The sequence below is a fragment of the Scyliorhinus torazame genome, chromosome 14 (assembly GCF_047496885.1).
Source record: "Scyliorhinus torazame isolate Kashiwa2021f chromosome 14, sScyTor2.1, whole genome shotgun sequence".
Classification (NCBI taxonomy): Eukaryota; Metazoa; Chordata; class Chondrichthyes; order Carcharhiniformes; family Scyliorhinidae; genus Scyliorhinus; species Scyliorhinus torazame.
In genome coordinates, this window is record NC_092720.1 from 49,154,431 (window position 1) to 49,171,623 (window position 17,193).

Sequence of the window (17,193 nt, forward strand, 5' to 3'; positions counted from 1 at the left end):
GGTTGATGCCAAACTTGGACCACGGGGAGGTCTCGATTTCATGCTGCTGGAGCGTCTCCTTGCTCTGCGTTGGCTGGAAGCGTTGACAGGTTGCACAGTTGGGGACCATCTTCAAGATGTCCTGGCTAATACCGGGCCAGTAGACAGCCTGTCTGGCTCTGCGTCTGCACTTCGACGCCCAGATGTCCCTCATGGATTTGGCGGAGCATCAAGCTCTGGAGACTGAGCGGAATGACAATCCGGTCCAGCTTGAGGAGGATACCATCAATCACCGTCAGATCGTCCTTTACATTGTAAAATTGAGGGCACTGCCCTTTCTGCCAGCCATTGGCGCGGTGGTGCATGACACGCTGCAAGAGGGGGTCTTTGGCTGTCTCCTAGGGGATACGAACCACCTTCTCATCAGATGCCGGGAGGGTGCTAGCACACACCTGCACCTATGATTCAATCTGCCGGATGATTTCCAGCGGTTCACTAGGCAATGTGATGGAGCGGGACAATGCATCAGCGATGATGAGCTCCTTGCCAGGCATGTACACTAAGTCAAAGTCGGACCTTCTGAGTTTGAGGAGGATGCGCTGCAACCGAGGTGTCATGTCATTCAGGTCCTTGTGGATAATGTGGACCAGAGACAGTGAATGTCGTCAGGCCGTAGACATAGTCGCGAAACTTGAGAATGCCAGTGAGAAGACTCAGGCATTCCTTCTCTATTTGCACATACCTTGTTTCGGTGGGTGTCATGGCCCTTGATGCCTAGGCTACCGATGCCCAGGATGAAGTGTCATCGCGTTGACGAAGCACCGCACCGATGCCATCCTGGCTCGCATCTGTCGAGATCTTTGTCTCCCTCTCTGGGTCGAAAAATGCCAAGCCGGGTGCAGTGGTGAGCTTGGCCTTCAGCTCCAACCACTCTGCCTGATGTGCTGCTTTCCACTCAAAGGCAGTGGACTTCTTCACTAGGTTTCGTAAGGTCGTGGTCTGTGAGGCCAGGTTTGGGATGAACTTGCCCAGAAAATTGACCATGCCCAGGAAGTGCAACACCGCCGCCTTGTCTTCAGGAACCTTCATGGCTTCAATGGCCTTGACCTTGTCTATGTCTGGGCGCATGCCCTGCTGAGAGATCTGATCACCTAGGAACTTGAGTGTCGACATGCCAAAGCAACATTTGGACCTGTTCAGCTTCAGGCCATTGGCATGGACACGGCGGAATACCTGCTGGAGATGGGAAACATGCTTTTCAGGAATCGTGGACCATATGATGATGTCGTCCACGTACACACGAACCCCTTGAATGCCCTCCATCATCTGCTCCATGATGCGATGGAAGATCGCCGATGCCAAACGGCATGCGATTATAGCAGTATCTGCCAAACGGTGTGTTGAAGGTGCAAAGCCTTCTGCTGGACTCATCCAGCTGGATTTGCCAAAATCCATGTGACGCATCTAACTTGGTGAAAAAACGTGCGTGTGCCATCTCACTGGTGAGTTCATCCTGCTTCGGGATGGGGTAGTGTTCACGCATTATATTCTTATTGAGATCCTTGGGATAAATGCAGATGCGCAGGCCTCCCGAAGGCTTTCTAACACATACCATCGAGCAGACCCAGTCAGTCGGTTCTGTCACCTTGGAAATTATGCCCTGTTGCTGAAGATCCTTGAACTGTGCCTTCAGGCGCTCCCTCAGCGGAGCCGGGACCCGGTGTGGTGCGTGGACCACTGGCTTGGCATCAGATCGTAGCAGAATCTTGTATCGATATGGCAGCGTGCCCTTCCCGTCAAACACATCCGGATACTGAGCGAGGACGTCGTCAATGCCGGCCTGAAGATCCACATTGGAGGATGTTGTTGTGTAAACCCGCTGCACGAGGTTCAGCTACTTGCAGGCATGCGCACCAAGAAGCCCTGTCTGGCTTGACAATTTCAAAACATAACCGTGCATGGGTGCTCCGGTTGGAGACGAGTAGATGGCAGGATTCCAGTGCAGTGATGGCATTTCTGTTGTAGTCCAGGAGCCTGCACGAAGGACCTTGGGGGGCTTCTTGATGCGTTTGAAATCTGCTTGTGAGAGGAGGTTGGCAGAATCACCTGGATCCAGCTTAGACTGGATGGAGCAGTGGTTGACCTACATCACCGCATGCCATTCGTCCGCAGAATCCATAGCGAGGATGGATTGAATTTGTGATGAGTTGGATGTGGCATATTCACATTTGGTAATGACGCCCACACAGTAGGCGGAGTCCAGGCATTCTTCCTCTGGACCCGTTGTGCTGCCAGGATCAGAATCCTGTAATCGTTGTTGCACACTCTGAACGCGCCGTCGTCCGATTTGGAGCACTGGCCCCTGACTGGCGGTGCAGACCTGCACAAGGCTGCATAGTGTCCAGGCTTCCCGCAGTTTAAACATCGCCTGCCTCTTGCAGGGCTGTGGTTCTTCAAGTGCGAGTTGCCGCAGTTCGAGTACATCATGACGTCGGCGTCCTGAAGCTTCCCGCGTCGTCGCCCTTGCGCAGTGCGGGTGTCGGCCGCTTAGTTATTCCGGTTGCGTCACGCATGCGTGGGGCCCCGGGAAAAGTGCGCGAAATGGCCGCTTTCATCAATGCTGAGGCGCTGCATCCGGGAGATGGCCTGCACACAGTATGCCACGTGGGAGGCACGTTTCTCATTTTCAGCCAATTTGTACTGGGCACAGCGATTTATGGCGTGCTCATGCACTGTGCATGTTTCAGTCGCGACTGGCAGGGTCATATGCTTGATTTTCAGTAGCTGCTCCCTCAAGAGGATCAGAGTGAACTCCAAAAACGATTTGGTCTCTGATCATGGAGTCAGCAATATCACCAAAGTTGCAGGACAGCGCTCGCAGGCAGAGGTTAGTTAGGAAGGAGTTGAAAGATTCATCTTTACCTAGTAGACGCTGTTTGAATATGTAGCACTCGAAGATTTCATTGGTGTCCACTTCACAGTGACTGTCAAACTTGTCCAGGATGGTCTAAAACTTTGTCTTGTCCTGGCCTTTGGTGAAGTGAAAAGAGTTGAAGAGTTTGATGGCTTGATCACCCGCTGTTGAGAGGAGAAGCGCGATCGTTCTTGCATCAGACGCACCCACGAGGTCTGCAGCTTCGATGTACAGCAGAAACTTTTGCTTGAATATCCGCCAGTTGGCACTGAGATTGCTGGAGGTCCTGAGCTGGTGAGGAGCCGGAATCTTTTCCATGGTGCCGGGATACATTCGCTGGTCGTCACGGAATGGACTGAGGTAAACCACCTAGATTAAGCAGTCTCCTGGTAGCATGTCGTGTTATGTACTCTGGGATAACACAGGCTGCAACTGGATGCAGCTTTAACCAAAAGATGCTCTTGACCTAGAAGTTAGTTCAATCTGATTTATTGAACCAGTAGCACAGTTCTCTATGAGTTCGACTCTCTGTTAACCTAAGTGTGGTTACTCTGTCTGACTGAATCAGACTAGTTCTTAGCCATGTGCTGGAGGTGTGATACTGTAAATACACCCCGACTCACTCTGTAGGTGTTCATCAGTGGAAAGAGGCGAAGTGTGAGCGCCTCGTGCCGTTTATAGTGAGATACCACCCCTGAGTGTCCTGCCTGCTCATTGGTCATGTCCTGTTCTCTGTGTTCATTAGCTGCCTGTCTGTGCCTGGCTGTATATCATTATCTGCATGTCTGCATTTCATGACAGTCAGGATTGGTAGTTGATAAACTGTTTACTGTGTGTTTATAAAATGTTAACTGGATTCATAGAATAAACATTGTTTTGTTTTCAACATACTTTAGATCTCTGTTGCATCACACCTGTGTGGTAGTCACTATTGATCGTATAATAGTTGTTGTTCGAGGTAATACAGTAAGGCTCCTGTACTACAGGTACGGGGGTATATCTCTGCCTGCTGGCTCCGCCCAGTAGATGGAGTATAAATGTGTGTGCACACCGAGCTGCACCCATTCTGGTAGAAGCTGCAGGAGGCCACACATCTCTGCTTAATAAAACCTCGATTACTCTCTACTCTCGTCCCGTCATAATTGATAGTGCATCAACCTGTAAAGTAGGCCCTTGTGCTCCCCATAACCAAAATGTATTCAAAGTTGTGGGTCAGGTGAACTCCATGATATACTTTGGTGTTCTCTAAACCCTGGCCCATAATACAATACAGAGTCGTGAACACAGCCCAGTCCATTGAGAATGCCTTTGGGCAGGGGCTGTCACGCTGGCAGGTGATGCTTGTGAACAGAAGTGAGGTGGTTGGGGAGAAGGCCGAGAGGGGTAGCCAGGGAAGCGGGGGGGTGGAGGGAGGTTGTTGCGATGTGGCAGGGGGTAAGAGCTGACATGGTCAGGGGCGGAGAAGGGGGCCATCTGGGATGGGCTAGGTATAGAGTGGAATTAAGGGGGCGGGAAATAAGTGGGCAAAGTGATGGACGGTAGAGGGAATTGGAGGCATAAGCCTCCAGTAATGCTGGTAACGTGGAATGTTCGGGGACTGAATGGGCCGGTTAAAAGTTTGCGGATGTGCGCACACCTCAGGAGCTTGAAAGCGGGGTGGTCTTTCTGCAAGAAACGCACCTCCGTGTGAAGGACAAGGTTAGGTTAAGTAAGGGGTGGGTCGGGCAAATATGTCAGTCTCGGTTTGATTCAAAATCGAGGGGACTGGCTATTTTAGTGAGAGAAAAGTGGGATTTGTGAGTCCGAAGGAGGTGAGGGATCTGGGTGGGAGATATGTGATTATGAGTGGGGTATTGGAAGGGGAGACGGTGGTGTTGGTAAATGTGTTTTTCCCAAATTGGGATGATTTGAGTTTTATGAGGGGGTTGCTGGCAGAGATCCAGGATTTGGCCACACACTAGTTGATCATGGGAGGAGATTTTAACTGTATCCTAGAGCTGGGGGTGGTTAGGTCAAGCCCCAGATCGCTGGGTAGGGTACGAATGGCAAGGGAGCTGGGGGGGTTTATAGAGAGGATGGGTATGGTGGAGCCATGGGGCTTTCAGAACCCAGGGGGAAGGGAGTATTCCTTTTTTTCACAAGTCTATAAGGTGTATTTGAGGATTGATTACTTTGTAGTGAGTCGGGAGATATTGGTTGGGGTGGCGGGGGCAGAGTATGCAGGGATAGTTATCTCAGACCATGCGCCCCGCTGGCTGGAGATTTGGTTTAGATCGGGACGAGAGCAGAGGCCGGGGTGGAGATTTGACTCGGGGTTGTTGGCAGATGGAGGTTTTTGTGATAAGGTGCGGGCAGCAATTAAAGAGCATGTGGAGTTGAATCAGAATGGAGAGGTGTTGGTGGCCATTTTTGGGGAAGCACTGAAGGCAGTGGTCTGGACTCATGCGGATAGGGAAAGGATGGAGGAACATGACCGTCTAGTAATCGAGATAATGGAGATGGGCAGGAGCATTCGAGGGTGCCCACCACGGAGGGATTGTCGAGGAGGAACAGGTTGCAGGGGCAGTTTGACAGGTTCACAATGGGAAGGGCGGTAAGGCAACTGCATAGAGCAAGAGGGGTGCAATATGAGTGTGGGGAGAAGGCGAGCCGCATTCTTGCACACCAACTGCGGAGGCAGGCCGCGTCCAGGTAAATATTGCAGACACGGACTGCGGCTGGATTTGTGGTGTCAGAGCCGAGGAAGATAAACGAGACATTGAGGGAGTACTACCAGGGACTGTACGAGCTGGACCCGGGGGGCGGAGAGGAGGGGGACATGGGGTGGTTTCTGGACGAGCTGGAATTTCCCCAGGTGGAGGAAGCAAAGAGTCGGGTGTTGGAGGAGCCCCTGGATCTGAGGGAGGTGCTGGATAGTATCAGCGGTATGATGTTGTGGAAGGCCCCAGGGACAGATGGGCACCCAGCGGAATTTTATAAGGAATTTGCGTCAGACCTGGCACCACATCTGTTGGGGGCATTTCATGAAGCACTGGAGAAGGGAGAGCAGCCGGAGATGATGACGCAGGCAGTAATCATGCTAATTCTGAAAAAGGGGAAGGACCCAGTGGAATATGGGTCATATAATCCCATATCACTATTAAACACAGATGTGAAAGTATTAGCTAAGTTGTTGGAGGGGAGGATGGAGGATTGTGTCCTGAGGATTGTTGCAGAAGATCAAACAGGCTTCGTGAAGGGCAGGCAGCTCGTGAGTAATATAATTATTTAGTAATATAAGACGGCTGTTGAATGTGGTGATTATCCATCTGGGACTGGTGGAGTCCATTGGCACGAAGAAGGCATTCGACCGGGTAGAGTGGCGACATTTGTTCAAGGCTTTGGAAAGTTTTGGGTTTGCGCCGAGATTTGGGGCATGGGTGCGGTTGCTGTATGTGGCACCAAAGGCGAGTGTGAGGATGAATAATATGAGTTTGCAGAGTTTTGACTTACACAGGGGTACGGGGCAGGGGTGCTTGCTGTTACTGTTTGCACTGGCCATAGAGCCATTGGCGATGGCTTTCAGGGGGTCGGTGAATTGGCAGAGGATTATGGGGGGACAGAGGGAGCATTGGATGTCACTCTATGCTGATGACCTGTTGCTGTATGTTTCGGAACCACTGGAGAGTATGGGAAGGAATATGGGCCAGCTGGGGACTTTTGGAGGGTTCCCAGGGCCTAAACTGAATGTCGGGAAAATCGATTGCATTTTTACAGCAATCATGATCATTATTTTCTATCCCAGATTTGTATTGAATTCAATTTCCACCATCTGCTGTGTTGGGATTCAAATCCAGGTGCCCAGAACATTACCCTGGATCTCTGGGTTACTAACCCAGGGATAATATCATTACACCAGAGCCTCCTTGTGTAACATTTCCCAGGTATCTATCCAGATAAGTACACTGGAACTGTCCAAAGTTTACAATTAACTAAGAGTCAAAGACTTTTTCAGTAGATCCCAGTGGGCAGAGGAATTGCCCAACTGAAATTCAAACTTTCTGGGTAATTCCCTCGGAAGTGAACATATTGGGATTTCCACAAAGTTCCAACGTGCATCTTGGGTTGTACATCCGGTCTCTAACAATCCAGGGACAGGAAGGTCTGAGCCAATGTTGCCACCCTATTTATCTTAAATCACAGGACCATTGACTATTGGTGAATCCAGAACAGCACATCACAAGCCTTTTGTCGAAATAGCGGAAAGTGCTTGCAATTTCCTAATAAGTTGTTGATTTCCTGTAATATTTTTACAATTCTGCAATCAAGTTATTGATATCATGTAGGAATGCACAGAATTATCGTAAAATTGTAGTAAAAGACGTTGGTTGAAAAATTTAGATTCTGTCAGGCAATGAAGACTGCGAGGTAATTTCCAAATCGGGGGAGGCAGTGGCATAATGGTATTGACACTGGACTAGTAATCCAGAGACCCAGCATAATGATCTGGGGACACGGGTTCAAATCCCACCACGGTAGGTGATGGAATTTAAGCTCAATAAAATATCTGAAATTAAAAGTCTAATGATGACCATGAAACCATTGTCGATTGTCATAGAAATCCATCTGGATCACTAAACCCCATTTCGGGAAGGAAATCTGCCGTCTTTCCCTGTCTGGCCTACATCTGACTCCAAACCCACAACAATGTAGTTGACTCTTAATTGTCCCCTCAAGGGCAATTAGAGGTGGGCAATAAATGCTGGCACAGCCTGCGACACCCACATCCCATGAACAAATTTTTAAAAATTGCAGACAACATGTATCTTTGAAGATTTCCTGTCATCACAATGAATGGGAGTAGATGCAGATGTCAAATCCAGGATGAAAACTGCATGTGTAACCTTCAATTTTATTGGTGCATATTTGTTGAAAGCTTAATGTTTTATATTCCTCTTTATTTATCAACAGCATTAATATTGGTGTTTTTCTTCAAGATATAAAAATTGGTATTATAAACCTTTACTTAAATCTATGAATTTTATTGGTCAAGACTTTCATCTTCTGCCCTCACCAAGCTACAATGTACCCGCCCTGATTTATTTTAAAAGACAGGACGGTTGAGTCACGATGAGTCCAGAACTCGAAAGCACAAATATTTCATTAGATACTTTGAGATATTCTTGAAATTTCATAGTCACTTATTCATATGCTGCAATAATTTGTCTTATTCTGCAATCACAATATCCCTATTGTGTATATAGGGGCATAGAAAATTGTAATGAATTTCTGATTGTTCAGTTGTTCAGGGTGACTCCTGCAAGTGGACGACCCTCCGGGCCTTGGTTTCACTTGGTAGCACTTCCATCCGCTTCGGCAAAATATACATCAAACCCACAGGTAGCGGCTACGCTGAAAACGTGGGCCCAATTAAGACAGCACTTCGGGCTGACTGGGATGTCCCCTATGGCCCCCATCTGCGGCAAGCACAAATTCCCCCTAGCCATGCTAGAACCACCTTTAGGAAATGGAGACTGGATGGGGGCACACTGACAGTTAGGGACTTTTACGGAGAGCATAGACTGGCGACACTGGACAAACTGACAGAGGAATTGGAACAGCCGACAGGACAGGAAATGAAACACCTGTAAATAAAGCACTTCCTCCGCAAAGACACCGGAGATTACACTATTAGAGGACCTGATAAATACAGACAGTAAAGAAGGGGACTCTGTGGGAAAATGGATGAACAGCTACTGGACATGCCCGAACAGCACTGAACGAGACTAGACGGAAATGGGAGGACAAACTGGGGACAGAAGTGGGGTGGGGACTCTGGAGCGAAGCACTGAGCAGGGCAAACTCCATCTCCTCCTGCGCAAGGCTCAGTCTCATGCAGTTCAAAGTGGTGCACAGAGCGCACCTAACCAGAACCCGAATGAGATGGTTCTTCCCGAAGGTGGAGGATAAATGTGGAGGATAAATGTGACTGGCTTGCTGACGTCATGGAATTTCTCCACTTGGAGAAGATTAAATATGCCATCCGAGGGTCGGAGGAAGGCTTCCCAAACATATGGGGGCAGTTTGGCGGCCTGTTTCAGAACCTGTTCGAGGCCAGCAACAATGAATAGAGAGGGAAACGGGAAAGTTAGAAAGAAAAGGGAGAGGAAAAAGAAAAGAAAGACAAGGGGGAACCATAAGAAAGCACAACCTGGGGGAGGGGGTGAGAGAGGGCTGGAGAGACATAAAAGGAACAACACGGGATGGAGGGGGCAATGCCCTCCCCCCCCCTCCCTCCAGGCGCAGGGTAAACACGGCCAAAGCCGACAGGGGAAGAAAAGAAAGAGTGGAAGGAAGGTGGGGGAGGTTCCCAACCATGGGGGAAGCAAGCGGGGTGGGTTGGAGGAGGGCAGGGAGGCGTGGGCTGGTGGGGGGGGGGGGGGGGGGTCCAGGAGGGGCTACACGCCAAGCCAGATGGCGGCAGACTGTATATAGGAGAACCTAAGGGAAGGAAAATCCAAACCTTTCTATATTGTACAGTGAATGAACACGGCCAGCAATGTACATAATTGTTTATAATTTTTGAAAATGCCATTACAAAGATTTTTTTGAATAAATTGTTCAGGGTGAGAAATTTGTTTACTGCTATCTAGGATGTGAGGACAATGAGAATTGCAAGATAGAATGTAATTCCTAAATTATCAATTGCAGAGTATCTGTACAAAATGTTCCTACCATCACAAAGAGAAGTGTTCATCACATTGATGCTGAAACCAGGATGGCAACTACATCTGAAGCTCCCAATGGTATTCATGCAGATTTGTTGACAGGTTGATGTGTTGGTTGCACATTCATCGATATCTGGGGGGAGGGGGATAAAAACCTCCATGGCTAAACAAGGAGGTTAAGGACATTATAAAGACAAAAACTAAGCTATATCATATTGCAAAGACCAGTGGCAGGATGGAAGATTGGGATACTTTCAAACAAAAAATAATAAAAAGAGCTCCAGTAACTTACAAAATAAATCCAGCACAGAAAGGATAGCAGAGCTTCTACAGATACATGAAAGGAAAGAGAACACTAGGGCAGCACGATGGCGCAGTGGGTTAGCCCTGCAGTCTCATGGCGCCGAGGTCCCAGGTTCGATCCCGGCTCTGGGTCACTGTCCGTGTGGAGTTTGCACATTCTCCCCATGTTTGCGTGGATTTCGCCCCCACAACCCAAAAAACGATGTGCAGGCTAGGTGGATTGGCTATGCTAAATTGCTCTTTAATTGGAAAAAATGAATTGGGTATTCTAAATTTATGATAGAAAAATAGTGGGGAACACCGAAATGGCAGAGATGCTAAATCAATACTTTGCTTCAGTTTTCACGATCGAGGAAACTAGTACCATTCCTATAGGAACGGGCAATTCGGAGGTAATAGAAAGGGTGGAACTTGGAACAATCCGCATCAATAGGGAAACGGTACTCAACAAACACTTAGGATTGAGGGCAGACAGGTTCCCAGAGCTTGATGGCCTACATCCTAGGGTGTTAAAGGAAGTGGCAGCAGAGATAGTGGATCCATTGGTTATGATATTTCAAAATTCCATGGACATTGAAAAGGTTCCAGTGGATTGGAAAAATGCTAACGTAATGCCCTTATTCGAGAAGGGAGTGAGGCAGAATGTGGGAAATTACAGACCAGTTAGTTTAACGTCTGTTGTTGGAAAGTTGTTAGAATCAATTATCAAGGACTTAATATCAGGACATTTGGAAAGCCAAAGCGCTATCCATCAGAGTCAGCATGGTTTTCTGAAGGGCAAATCATGTTTGACTAATTTGCTTGAGTTTTTCGAAGAAGTAACAAGCAAAGTGGATAATGGGGATCCTATAGATGTAGTATATCTGGACTACCGGAAGGCGTTTGACAAGGTGCCGCACGGAAGGTTAATTCACAAGATGAGATCACATGGGATTATGGATAATGTCTTAGCTTGGATAGAAGACTGACAGACAGGAGACAGAAAGTCGGGATAAATGGGTCTTTTTCTGGACGGCAAGATGTAACTAGTGGGGTGCCACAGCGTTCGGTACTTGGGCCCCAGCTATTTACAATCTATATTAACGACTAGGACACAGGGATAGAAGATTCTATAGCCAAATTCACAGATAACACAAAAATAGGTGGGACAGTAAGCTGCAATGAGGAAATAATAACCTTACAAATGGATATAGATAGGCTAGGAGAGTGGGCCAAAATGTGGCAAATGGAGTTTAACATGGATAAGTGTGAAGTCATGCATTTTGATCGAAAATATGGAAAGGCAACTTAATATCTAAATGGGGAGAGACTTTGGGGTGCTCCAATGCAGAAGGATCTGGGTGTCCTCTTGCATGAGTCACAGAAAACAAGCATGCAGGTGCAGCAGATAATAAAGAAAGCAAATGGAATGTTGGCATTTATAGCAAAAGGAATTAAGTATAAAGGTAAAGAAGTTTTGTTGCAACTAAACAAGGCATTGGTACGACTGCACCTGGAGTATTGTGCACAGTTTTGGTCCCCTTATTTGAGGAAAGATGTCGTGGCTTTGAAGGCAGTTCAGAGGAGGTTCACTAGATTGACTCCAGAGATGAGGGATTTGTTGTATGAGGAGAGATTGAACAGTTTTGGCCTATACTCTCTAGAGTTTAGAAGAATGAGGGGAGATCTAATTGAGGTGTACAAGATGCTAAAAGTAATGGATAAATTAGACATGGAGCTGATACTTCCTAATGTGGGGCATTCTAAAATGAGAGGTCATAATCTTAGAATAAAAGGTAGCAAATTTAAAACTGATTTGAGGAAAAACTACTTCTCCCAAAGGGTTGTGAATCTGTGGAATTTGCTACCCCAGAGTGCGGTGGATGCAGGGACAGTGAGTAAATTTAAAGAGGAGTTTGACAGATTTTAAATTGGTAATGGGTTGAAGAGTTATGGAGAACTGGCAGGATGGTGGAGTTGAGGCCAGTATGGGATTAACTATGTTCACATTGAAGCTGTTTAGGCTCTCTGCTTTTGCAATCCAGCTCTTGGTCCGTAGAATTGTAGGTAGCAGATAAGGAACATATCAGCCATGATAGAATGGCGAACAGACTCGATGGGCCGAAGGGCCAAATTCTGATTCCATATCTTATGAACTTATGAATGTCTTTTAACCTACCCTATTCACCTGCTCTGCTGCCTTCAGGGATTTGTGAACAAATACCCCAAGATCCATCTGTTCCTCTGAGCTTCCTAGTGTCCTGCCATTCATCACATACTTCCTTGTCCTCTTACTTCTTCCAAAGTCCATCACCTTGCACTTATCAAGGTGAAATGCATCTACCACTGCTCTGCCCATTTGGCCAACCCATCTGTATCTTCCTGTAACCTATGACCCTCTTTTTCACTGCTTTTAAAAATTTAGAATACCCAAATCTTTTTTTCCAATTGAGGGGCAATTTAGCGTGCCCAATCTACTTATGCTTCACGTCTTTTTTGGGGGTTAGTGGGGGTGAGAGCCACGCAGACATGTGCAAGAGAATGGGAGAATGTGCAAACTCCACATGGACAGTGACCTGGGACCGGGATTGAACCCGGGTCCTCAGCACCTGAGGCAGCAGTGCTAACCACTGTGCCACAGTGCCACCACTCTTCTTCACTGTTAACCACCCTACCAATCTTGATGTTGTCTGCAAACTTACTTATCATTCCCCCACGTTCTCGTCTATATCATTAATATATATAACAAACAATAAGTGACTGTCATGGGAGTGTCCCTTTAAGAAATGTTTTGTCTTATCACATGGCTTCAGTGATGTCATTGTGTGGGTGGAGCTGGGCTGTGGCACTGGGTTTTACTTTTGTTTTTGAGCTGGGAGCTGTTGTGTGACTCTGAGCTTTGCTTTCATTTTCACATTTGGCTGCTGGATTGAGACAAAGAAGTCTTGGCCTGTCTCTCTCTCTGTCTGCATTTTAAAAGCTGTTTCCAGATTACTTGATAACTTGAAAAGAAATAATTGTTTTCTGGAAGAAATTCAAACCTGCTGTTTGTAAAGGACACAAGAGCATCTAAACCAGGTCTTCAGTGCTGTGTGCTGGGCCACACCTTTAAAAAGAGTTTTCTAGCTCATGGGATCTTGTTACTAAATTGGAACAGTTTAAAAGGGGGATTTATTAAGGGTTATACATAGTGTACTGTAGCTGTGTGGGATATTTATGTTTGTAGTTGATTAAAATACCTTCAGTGTGTGTTTATAAACATGTTAACTAAATTCGTAGAATAAACTTTATTTTTGATTAAAACTGCTTAAGGCCTCTGTGGAATAACATTTGAAAGGTAGGCCCTTGTGCTCTCCGTAACTGAAATTAATAAATAGTTGTAGGTCAGGTGAACTCCATGATTATATTCTGGAGTTTTCTAAACCCTGGCCCCTAACAGGGATCAAACACTGATCCTTGTGTATGCCGCTGACGTTAGACTCACCGGTCTGTAATTCCCTGGTTTAGATATACCACATGTGATGGTCTCTGTTTTCTTTGTAAGGATGGATGTGTAGTGTTCAACAAATTTAGAATACCCAATTTATACAAGTCAAAAGTAGTGTCAAGCGATGTTAATTAACAAAGCTGATTTATTAACACTACTTTTGACTAGATTCAAACGTATCCCAAAGTAAAAAGGTTGCTAAACTAAACTATGACATAACTATATCTACAGAACTCCACAATATACAACTACTCTCTCTCACACCTAAACACCTTGGAGGCGATTCTCCAATATTGGGCCCAAAAGTTTGCACCGTCGCGAACGCCGCTGCGTTTCACGACGGCGCGAACCGGGCCTGGTTACGTACGATTCTGGCCCCCATAGGGGCCAGCACGGCGCTGGAGCAGTTCACGCCGCTCCAGCCTCCTTACGCAGTGCCAAATGGGCACCGTGCCAGCCCGCGCATGCGCAGTGGCCACGCCAACCTGCGCCTGCGTGGGTGACTTCTTTTGCGCCCGGCCCCAACCAACATGGTGTCGGTGTTCAGGGGCTGGCCGTGCCAGAAAGTAGGCCCGGGAGGGCGAGAGGCCGGCCCGCTGATCGGTGGGTCCCGATCGCGGGCCAGACCCCATCGGAGGCCCCTCCCATCCCCCCCTATCCCCCATAGGCCGCCCCCGACCGTTCCCCCAGAGTTCCCGCCGGCAGCGACCAGGGTTGAACGGCGCTGGCGGGACTCTGTCCTATCGGCACGGCCGCCCGGCCATCTGGGCCGGATAATCGGCAGCCCCGCCGATTCCATCTGCCCGCGGCCAGCGCAGCGCCAAACGCGCCGGCGCAAATGGCACCAATTCTCCGCACCTCGGAGAATCACGCGCCGGCGTCGGGGCGTCGTGGTGCGGTTGCGGCGATTCCCGGGCCTGGCGCGGGGCTGGGAGAATCGCCCCCCTTATACCTGAATCGAGGGTTGGCACGTAATCTATGTGACTGCTCTTGAGCATCATCTGGTGGTTAGATGTATTTACATGAAATTGTTAACCCTTCATCTCCCATACAGTATCCATATTGTTACACCACCTTTCTTGAAAAGGGGAATGACATTAGTTGTTCCCCAGTCCTCTGGCACTTCCCCCGTGGCCAGAGAGGAATTAAAAACCTGTGTCAGAGCCCCTGCAATTCCCTGCCTCACCTCCCACAGCAGCCTGGGATGTAATTCATCCAGTACTGGGGATTTGTCTATTTTTAAACCCAAGTAGAATCTCAGATTATATTGTTGCAGATTTATTAACAGGTCAACGGATTGATGCCTCATTCATTGATATATAAAGAGACGCAAGTTAGCTCACTACATAGGCCGTAACTTCCTGGTTCTCCAGCATTGCATTTGGGAGTACCACAAAGAAACGCTGTGGGAAGTTCCCATGTGTGGGTTTACCCAGCAACTATCCAGAAGGGCTGACTTCTCCTGGTCTGGGAACCATTCGACAAAACGATTTAAATCTCTAACTTCGGTTAGTTCTGCCAGTTTTACTCATAGCTACCCTGAAAGAGTTAGAAGGAAAAAAAGTACTTCTAACTTCAGAGTAACCATTTTAAAAACTCACACCAAGCCTCATATGGTACACCCCTCACACCACCCTCCCTAACAATGCACCCGACCAATCATAGTATTCTTTACCTCCCGCTGCCCCAGCCGGATGGGATTCCCCACCCGTGCCTCCCCAACCCCGACCCGACCCCTCTGACTGATCCGACAAGAAAATCCTGGCCATCATTAATATTTAGTTCATGAGATTAAAAATAATCAACTTCACTGGTAGAATACCAGTGAATAGTCAAAATGACCAGTTTAAAACGGTAGCACAGTGGGTAGCACTGTTGCTTCACAGCTCTAGGGTCCCAGGTTCGATTCCCGGCTTGGGTCACTGTCTGTGTGGAGTCTGCACATTCTCCCCGTGTCTGCATGGGTTTCCTCCGGGTGCTCCGGTTTCCTCCCACAAGTCCCGAAAGACGTGCTGTTAGGTAATTTGGACATTCTGAATTCTCCCTCTGTGTACCCTAAAGCGCCGAGGGGATTTTCACAGTAACTTCATTGCAGTGTTAATGTGAGCCTACTTGTGACAATAAAGATTATTATTATTATTATTAAATTATAGGCTAAATTCTCCGCCCCTTGATGCCGTAAATGTGAATTGCGATCGGGCGGAGAATCGTTCGCCCAAATCCGGCCAAAATCACGGCCGAACCAAACGCCATGCTCCAGTCCCTCGCAGGTGGCGATAACGAGGTTTGTGCCTCTCACTGGCGGCGGCAAGCAAAGCCGGCACTTAAATTCATTTATATTTCATTAGCGGACTGGTCCTGGTATGCTCCAAGCCGCCACCATTCTCCTCCCCTCTCAGGCGGAAGTCACCCAGACGCGGTTTACTACAGGTCTTTACAAGTGGGGACTGGACAGCATGGCTGCTAAGGCAGAGAGAGAGAGAGAAGGTAAGCAAAGTTTTAAAAACTGTTAAAAATTGTACAACTTTCTGCGGTTGGCTTCCAGAGCCAGGGGAAGTGGCAGGTAGCAACTTGGTAACAGCTCCGTGGATGCGGGGTGTCCTCCTCAGATCGGAGAGGCCCGGCTCAGACCACCATTGCTGCAGTATTTGTTTTAAATGTACCCATTTGGTACAAGTTACAGGCCCCTGGCTGCTCACTGCTCGCTGTGTCTTGTCTCTGGTCATTTGAGACACCACCCAGGCCACCCCCAATGGAAACCTTCAGATCCAGCTGACCCTTCAGTGGGATGAGTGTGGGCAAGCTCAACCAGTGGCACACCAGGTGCTGCCACTCCTCAGTTCACTCATCAGAAGTGCTGCCCCACTGCAGGGGAAGCAGGGAATAGCAGAGCTCACCCCAGACAAAGGATACATGCACCAAGGCCTTTGACAACCTCCCAGGTGTGGTGATGTGCATCACTGTAAATACATGTAAGCTAGACAGACACTAGAGGGAGCACCAGAAACATCACACACACACACTCAACCAATAGATAAGTTAGATGGGAGGCGACCAATGGACATTCACGATACACAAGGAGGTGACACTACCACAGGGGGGCATTACACCAACCCATACATAAAGGACACCACACACATGATCAGCCCCCTTCGGCCAGTGGAGACAGTCAGTGAGGAGAGGCACAGGGTTGATTCATTATCACACCCACCACGTGGAAGACAGCAGCTGGTTAGTCAGTTAGGTAGCTACAATAGGATTAGCAGTAGTGTCGAACTCAAGTTATAAAAGTGTACATAGTGTAAATAAATGAGTTGAAGTTATTTACACGTCTCGACCTTCCTTGACAAATGCAACACAAGGAAGCCGCTTATGTTACAAAGGAAACATAACAAAACATGGTACCACGAGTGAACTGCTTAAATCCAGATAGCCATACCTCAGCGTACAGTGACAACCAGCAATACCCAGGCAAGATGTACGAGCTCCGGGTTCCACAGCCGCTCCAGTGCCACGGCGATCTCCGAGAAAACTGGCAGCGATTCCGGCAAACGTTTGAACTCTTCCTGGTGGCAGCCGAACTTAAAGACCTGGCCGATGATGAAAAAATAGAGTTTCTCCTCCCCATCGCCGGTGCCAGAGCAGAAGAAATCTTTTAAAAATTCAAGTTCTCCAAGGGGCAAAACAGGTGCGACTTCCAGGCAGTCCTGGACAAATTCGCCAAATACTGAGGAAAACTCACTCCAATCGGCAAGGAATGGTAAGAGAAGCGCCAGTACTCACATCGAGGCCGAAATCCTCGACCAGAGAGCGATTTGGGTCGA

General features: G+C 48.0%; 1 protein-coding gene across 9 annotated transcripts in view; it reads right to left on the reverse strand.

Moving 5' to 3' along the window:
- The window catches only part of LOC140389710 (uncharacterized), an 83,642-nt gene that overhangs the window by 24,684 nt on the left and 41,765 nt on the right, over positions 1-17,193 (reverse strand). For 6 of the 9 annotated variants that reach the window (XM_072474137.1, XM_072474135.1, XM_072474139.1 and 3 more), the window contains one exon: positions 9,608-9,763. The exons of 2 other annotated variants lie outside the window; for them this stretch is intronic. In XM_072474137.1, the coding sequence (XP_072330238.1) occupies positions 9,608-9,763 (156 nt within the window). The remainder of the gene's footprint in view (positions 1-9,607; positions 9,764-17,193) is intronic. One more of the 9 variants, XM_072474136.1, reaches the window with a different exon arrangement.